General features: G+C 29.6%; 1 protein-coding gene across 1 annotated transcript; it reads right to left on the bottom strand.

Moving 5' to 3' along the window:
- Window positions 1–619: 619 nt before the first annotated feature.
- LOC145095271 (uncharacterized) lies at window positions 620–3,331 on the bottom strand. The gene is made up of 6 exons (XM_079033182.1): window positions 3,166–3,331; window positions 2,931–3,074; window positions 2,482–2,850; window positions 2,151–2,234; window positions 1,843–2,022; window positions 620–1,754 (listed from the first exon to the last, which is right to left on the bottom strand). Exons 2-6 carry the CDS (start codon window positions 3,057–3,059, stop codon window positions 1,479–1,481), a joined length of 1,038 nt encoding a protein of 345 aa, XP_078889308.1. The 5' UTR covers window positions 3,060–3,074; window positions 3,166–3,331; the 3' UTR covers window positions 620–1,478.
- Window positions 3,332–8,625: the final 5,294 nt, after the last annotated feature.

Raw genomic sequence — 8,625 nt, 5'->3', positions numbered from 1 at the left:
AACCAGTTCATTTCATAGTCAAAAAGAATTGTCTGTAATATGATTTCTTCTATAAATGGGTGTCACTCAGTATGAAAAATTTAACTGAGAAAGTAACTCCGATTTAAAAGAAAAAGAAGGCTAATGGCATACTGCAATTGCGGAGGAGAACGTATCGTTAGGATTTCGGGTACAGCTAAAAACCCAGGAAGATTATTTTATGCTTGCCCATATTTGGTATCATGTTGTTAACGTCATTCAAATTTAAACCCTCGTGTTTACATGACAAAAATTTATTTTCTTACTGTCAATGTTAAATTTAACAGGGACCAAAATGCGGGTTTATCAGTTGGGTTGATGAAGAGAAGGGCCAATCATCTATGGTAATAGCTAAAGTAGCTAACTCTAATAAGCTCTTTCAATTAGAAAATAAGAAGTTAAAGATAGCGTTGGTTTGTAGTTGGGTGTTGTTCTTGGCAGTTCTTGTTTACAAGTTGTAAGCTTTTCAATATTGTTTTTATGGTTTTGAAGTTGTTAGGTCAATAAATTGTTGTATTTGTAACGTTAAAACAAATGTTGTAGTCGTTCTTATGTTGTATGTATTGATAAGTAATTAGTAGGTCATTAATTTGTTGTAATTGTCGTAACGTTAAATTTTTTGCCATCCGTTGAGTAAACTGTAAAAATAAACTAATAATCAAATCCAACATTAATTTAGATATACAATTATATAATCCAACTACATAGGACCAAGACTAGACCCCCAAAAAAATTTTGTCATCCGTAGACGGAACTCTAAAGTTGCGTTCTTTGGGTCAATAAGAACACGTATTGGTTGACCTGAAACGAATTGCTCCATAAACATACAAACAAAAACACCGCAATCTCCCAAACGACTACTTTGTTGGGGAACATTTTCTTCATAAATGAATTGCATATTCAATGGAATCCTTGGGATGTTCCTCCGTGCCCAATAATTAATCTTGTCCAAATAATTTGCCACCCGACGGTCAAATTTCGAAAAGATTCCTTCAGATTTGAATTTTTCATAAGCCTCTCTACCAAGATTGTCATAAATATGCACTTCCATTGATGCTAATCGTAGTTCCCAAAATAGCCAATGATTAGGGGATGAATGAATCGGCAATAAGACATGTATAAGGATCAGAAAATAAAATTATGTTTTTTTACATCACAATACAAAAACATAACAAAAATAACGATATTATTTTCAATATAAACAATTAAGTTTACCATATCAACATCCCACCAAGCAACCATGAAGTTGGGGTACGTAGCAATACCAGCCATAAACGCCCTCCAGTCCTGTCCTTCTTCCAAAGCATGAGAAACAAAAAAATTTGGAGGCATTATTGTATGTCGGTCGCTCTCAAACCGTCTCTCCATCAATAGTCGGTACCAAATGGTTATATGCTGCACACATGATAGTTTTGTTATTGACTAAAAAACAATTAACTTTTAAAATAATAAATTAACAATTAATTTACCGCTAACTCCAACCATCCGTCGTGTGTATGCTCAAACAATGAGCTCCAAAAATCTCTATCTAACACGAAATTAAACAAACGATGCTGGACATCATATGAATGAAATATATAATTTTGGATGACAACCTCACCGCCTGCTACGTAAGGTTGCAGGCGCAACATGGAGAAGTCATGAGCAACACCAAAAACTGGAGGAGGAACGGGGCTTGTTGATTTGATATCAACCTTCTTTTTTGTTCTTCTTTTTTGCTTCGGTGTCGTGTGCAACTAAAAACAATATTCAAATCTTTAAATCTATATCTTTCATATAATTCACATAAACATAAAATCATCAGTTTATAAATAAAACGAATACCTCGGTGTAAGGAGGGCACAAATATTGTGATGGTTTTCGAGTCCTCGGTTTATCAGGTGTAACTTCTTTGCCATCATACTCATCAAAATAATCTACAATTCCCGTTATTATTAGTTCGTCTTCGTCCGACACATCATCATCAAATTTGTTCCCCGCATTGTCATTCCTCTCCTCCCACTCCTACATTAAAAATAAAACTTTATACTTAATAACGAAATACACATAATTTAATAAGCAATAATATCTAATTAAATAAATGATTTAATCTACTAAAAACAAAATATTTATATTAATGTAACTATAAGAACCTCTTTAACTTCACTATAATCATTTACATCAAACACATCATCATCAAATTTGTTCCCCGCATAGTCATTCCTCTCCTCCAACACCTACATTAAAAATATAAAATTTTTACTTAATAACGAAAGACACTTTATTAAAAAGTAATTATTAAAATCGTAAAGGTAATATCTATAACAACCTTGTCGTCTTGAATATCACAAAAAAACATTTTCTGTTGTATTGTTTTTATTCATCACTTCATCTTGCACAACCTATATTTTCAAATATAAAATATGAACACAGGTATTCATATATGTTAATAAAATATAAAAAATAATGTAGCGTGTAACTAACCTGTTCATCATATTTTCTTTGTGACACTATCGGATCATCAAAACTAATGTCGTTCCAAAATTGTTCAGTATTCACTTCTTCAACAAAAACCTCTGTAGGTTGTCGGTTCATAAACACATGCTGCTCCAGTGCATGTAGCCGTTTCAACACCTCGTCTAGGTTGTGTTTCCCACTGCCACGACCTCTACCATGAGAGCGACCACTGGACGACATACTAGACGAAGATTCGTCTTGTCTCCTAAAATGGTCCCGTACTGGGGATGGAACTGCTTTCCCTTCACCATATACATACTCTTGAAATGACATACAATAACAAGATGTCATCTCACCATCACCCGGTAACATGTTTTGTCTTGGTGGTTGCCCCTCCTAAAAAATTAAACATATTAAAAATGCATATAAAAGTATAATAATCAAGTTTATTAATAATAAACGAAAAATTTATAAACCTGTATCTTTGACCAAATCTTGTTCACGTCAACCCATTTCAATTTTTTTGTTCCACTCCATCGTTTCATCCGAGGCAAGTCTTTATTTTTTCTCAATACAAATCCACATGCACGAACAGCCGGAATCATCTCATATATCCATATCTATAATTTTTTACAATTACAGTAATAAAAGTTAAAATTAAAATAAAAAACATAACAATAAAACAATTTAAATATAAGAAAATTTTTATACCCTTATTGGAGCCGTAAATCCTGAGACGGAGTACTTTAAAGTTTGACGACGCTCAGAAAGTGATAAATAATTATGTATTTTGTTCCATGTATCCTCAAGGTCAACATAAGTAAAATCCCAGAGATAGCTACCCCAAGCAAAGCTAACAAAACAAAAAAACAAAATTGGTTATTATATAAATTATAACTTTAATAAAATAGAACTTTTAACGTAAACAAAACATACCTGTTCCAGATATCCAAATTCTCAGCCAAAAAAAATCAATCTTGTGGCACCCGATCATTAACTTCTTTACCCAAAAAACTTTCACACAAAATGTATATCAAACATACTCTAACTGCATCAACGTCGTCAAGTGCTAGGAATGTTCGATTTAAAATTAAACGTTTCAGGTCGCCGATTTTCACCGAACTATTAGTATGGTCCGGAAATAGTCGTTCACGCAATAAACATCTTTTTTTACTGCTTAATAATTTTTCCGACCCTTTTTTCCCCAATGTTTTTTGGATACTCCCCAAAATTGAAGCCGGTAATCAAACAAAACTCTTCCGGCCCATAAACCATTTTCGTATTGCCTACTCGAAAATATAATCGTTTTATTCCATCTGGAGATAAAACAGGGTCCGTCCGGATCTGATGAAGGAACATTTTATGAAACAATAATGCGTCCCCTTGTAAACGAGGGACATCAATAAAATAACCAAAGACGATATCTCTGAAAATGACACGTCTGACATCATCTAAAACTTCAAATACTTCCCATATGTTACCACCCGAGCCTTTTAAGTTCACAAAGGCTTTCGTATTCATAAAACTAAAATCATGCTGCAAAAAAAACTCAAAAACAAATTAGAGAACTAAAAAATATTTTGTTTTTAAAATATATGATTACGAACTGCAATAAGTACATAAACAATTAGTAATGCAAATACAATTTCTTAATTACTAATATATATTTCCGATAAAAAACAATAACATACACATATAAACAATTTTCCAAGTTATACAACAAATATATTTACGATAAAAAACAATATCATACATAATTATATAAACATTTTATTAAACAAATTTTCAACTTAAACGACAAACATATCAACGACAAATTTTCAACTTAAACGACAAATATATAAACAATTTTTATCTTTCTAATTAAAACTAACATTTTATAGCCATATAAACAAACAATTTTTAAAATAAAACGACAACTAAATTAACAATTTTGCAAGTTATACGACAACTTTATACAAATTTTCAACTTACACGACAAACACAAACAATTTCTAACAATATATATACGACAAATTTTCAACTTATACGAATGTTATACTTATACGACAAATATATATACAAACGACTATTTTGCACATACTATAATTTAACTATTTTTCACTTTATATAAACAATTATACGATAAGAAAATACAAGTTTTCAGGTTATACAACAACTAAACAAACAACAAAAATAACAAATTGTAAACATTATCTACACAGTCTCTACTTGTACATTCAAACAAACACTAACAAAATAGCATTTAAACTTCAAGTATACTAAATAAATATTAAAACTATCAAACACAACAAAATTACCCTTTTTTAACACTAAATAATACAACAAATGATAAAATAAAAAATAAGTTTAAACATTAAAAGAGTTAAAATCTAACCATATTTGCGGGATTGTTGACATAATCCTCAATTTTCTTCAAAAACTAGCCAAAATTCCGAGAGAAGTCCAAAGATAGAGAGAGTTTTTGTGTAGAGAATGGTGAAAATGGAGAAAAAAACCGTTTATATAGTAAAACACAAGGGGATTTCGCAGATGAGATGCAATTTCGCAGATGGAGCATCTCATCTGCGAAAGTACAAGCACCTAAAGCACAACTGTGCTTTAGGTGCTTATACTTTCGTAGATGAGATGCTCATTTCGCAGATGGGGCATCTCCATCTGCAAAATCGTTGGCTAATTTTGTAATTTCGATTTTTTTAGCTATTTTTATAATGTCATTAGTGTAAATGACTATTTTTGTCATTTTCTCTATTTTTTTTTCAAGAGTTTAATTTTGCAAATCGCACATCCATTTTACTGTTGACCTTACAAAATTGATGGCTATATAGAAAACTTTTGGAAATAGTTTGGGATATTATTTTTCGTTTTTAGAAGAAATAAGTTCAATTCACGGTTTTTTTAATCTCCTTTTTTTCTAATCATTAATTACTATATGAAATTTTAGAATGTGATCGAATTTGTTCGGATCATAAAAATCAACAAGCTCAGCTCAAGACAAACAATATCAAGTTCCAAAAGAAAAGTAACATTTACTTTAGATTTTTATATATGCATTGTATTGGTTAATACTATATGAGCCAGTGATATTTACAAATTATAACCTTCTTCCTCAGGAAAAGGAAATAATCCATTTTACGACTCACTCCCAAATCCCCAAACCATGACTTAACTTAACTCGCATCATCGATTGCTCATCCGTCGAGAATTGAAGCCTCCCAAACACACAACACAAACCAATCTTCAGCTTTGGCCCCAGCAGTTAAAGTACATCACTTGCCGGAGAGACTCATTGGACTGTGTTCTCTTCTTGTCTCCGACACTGACATCTAATATTAGCAGGCCGGAAAGTGGACGGAGATCGGAGGTGAAAGCCTTCTTGCCATGGCGGAAGGAGTTGAGGAGGAGGGATTTATGTCCATTCACAATAACCACACCGGTGGCCATCCAAATACGATTTAGAGAAATCATTTTGATTTTGTGAGTGAGAAACTAGGAGTTCTGGTTATGTATGTGTTTTAGATTTGTAGTGTTGGGATTTTTTCTTAATGAAATGAAGAGATGAGTGAAGGGATATTTATAGAGTAACCAAAACCAGAAAATGAAGGTGGTTTTTGGTGTAAAAGTAAGGTGGTATTGAAGGAGCCCATGAGGTGCCATTTTGAAATGATGGATATGCATGGGTGAGGAATGAGTCATGACCGATGGCAATTAAGTAACAAGTAGCCAACATGGTTCTTGAGTTTCATTTTCATAAACCGGGGCCACGTAACTATAAAAGATAATGCGCCTTTAGCCTTTTCTTCGATTTCCTTGACCTTAAGGGCATAGTGGACTACATTCGAAAGAACTTTCTACTAAATATCTGACAAAATATAATATCTGTTTCGGATAGGTCAGTTATTGTAATTTACACTATTGGGGGGTGTCATAAATAACCAAACCCGAATAATTTATCCCAAGTAGATAAGATTTAGGTTATTCGTTTGGATTATCTTGTTTTTAATTGGATCTATTTAATCTAATTAAAATAATTTTATTATGTTTTAGTTTGCTTAGTTTTCTGTTTATTTGGATTAACTGAATAATCTTAATAAGGAATTCCATTAATATTTTTTTAAAATTTATTTTTGTAGGTTGAATTTATTTGGAACCCAAACTATTGTTTTATTTATTTTTTGTAGGTTAAAAACCAGAGTTTAACATGATGTTTACGTACCATTAATATTTTTAAATATATTTTTCTAATGCATATCTTAAATTTTATAAAAATGCAAATACTACCTTGTAAATGTAACACATTTGCCTCTACAAAATTTGCCTATTACGTACCATTAAATAAAACATTAAGTCATTCGGCCTACGATTGACCAAAAATAGATGGGTTAAAACTTTTACTTAAACCAAGTTAGTTATACTTTTTTAGCGTCTCAAATTTTAATATTTTAAATTTTAAAAGGCACAATTAAAGGAAAAATAAGACTGTATGAAATAGAAGACAAGTGAAAAAATATTTGGTGTAAACTTTTTTTTTAATTCATGTATAACTTCTTTCTCTTGAAATTAGGAGACTACTAAATAATTAAAAGGCCTGAAAAATTAAAAATTTACCTTTTAACTGAAAAATTAAAAGGCTACCAAACATCTCCTAGTTTTCATAAAAAAACATTTGACCAAAACCTATATATATATATATATATATATATATATATATATATATATATATATATATATATATATATATATATATAGTTGAGATTGGTTAACAACTTATCGTTTCCCGAGAACTAAAAGTGGAGCATTGGATCAAAAGTAATTAATTAAGGACATGATCGTCATCTTATAAATCTCATTTAATGTTTAATTTTTTGGTGTTATTTAACATATTAATATAAATATCTAAAAATTTACATCATAAATCAAATATTCATATTTTTTTTTAAAATAGTATTTTTTTTTTGTTTTTTTAATATGCAGATTTTTTAATTTTTTATAGAAAACATGAACTTTTGAAAAAAAAAATTGAAAAAATATTTTTTTAAAAAACAGCAATTTTTTTTAAAAAACCTAAATTTTTTTATAAAAAAAAACTAAATTTTAAAAAAAATGCAATTTTTTTAAAAAAACTGCATTCTTAAATAAAAAAAATTGTATTTAAAAAAATTGCAATTTTGTTTTAAAAAAACTGCATTTAAAAAAAAAAAGGCAATTTTCAGGTACATATGTGCATATTTTTTCAAATGCACATATGTATATTTCTTATACTATAATATTCGTAAGTAAATCACAATAATTCTCATATTTATTAATTAATCTATAAACATAATAGTACAAATATTTTATTCGATACAAAATAAAATATAAAAAATAAAAAATGCTACAAATTTCAAAGCATTTTCATGTCTTCATGTCAATATTTCCTTATTTTCTTCAATTCATCATTTTCACCTCTTTAATAATCACCACAATTTCTTCCAAATCTACAAGAAAATTAAAAAAATAAAATTATTGATGCGAAAGCACTCACAAAAATACATACGTGATTTTCATGTGATTAACATATGAATCACATGCAATTCACATATGAATCACATTTACATATGACATTATATGTAAATCACATGTGATTTATATATGAATCACATATGAATTACATATGAATCAAATGTGATTCACATGTGAATCACATATGATTTACATGTGAATCACATGTAATTTATATGTGAGTTACATGTGAATCACATGTAATTCATATGTGATTTACATATGAATCGCATGTAATTCATATGTCATTTAAATATGAATCACATGTAATTTATATGTGAATTATATATGATTTACATGTGAATCGAATGTAATTTATATGTGAATTACATATGAATTACATGTAATTCATATGTGATTTACATATGAATCACATGTAAATTATATGTGATTTACATGTGAATCGAATGTAATTCATATGTGAATTGCATGTGAATCACATGTAATTCATATGTGAATTACATGTGAATCACATGTAATTCATATGTGATTTACATGTGAATCACATGTAATTAAAACGTTGAACTTTATATAAATTTAGCTAAGTAAAAAAGAAACAACCATAGTTGTCCAGATTTATACTTGTCTTGCTGCAAGTGAGCCCACGCCAAGGTCCCTAATAACCTGATT

The sequence above is a fragment of the Lactuca serriola genome, chromosome 3 (genome assembly GCF_051521515.1).
Source record: "Lactuca serriola cultivar US96UC23 chromosome 3, Lser_US96UC23_V15, whole genome shotgun sequence".
Taxonomy (NCBI): Eukaryota; Viridiplantae; Streptophyta; class Magnoliopsida; order Asterales; family Asteraceae; genus Lactuca; species Lactuca serriola.
This window is presented reverse-complemented; position numbering and strand designations above follow the sequence as displayed.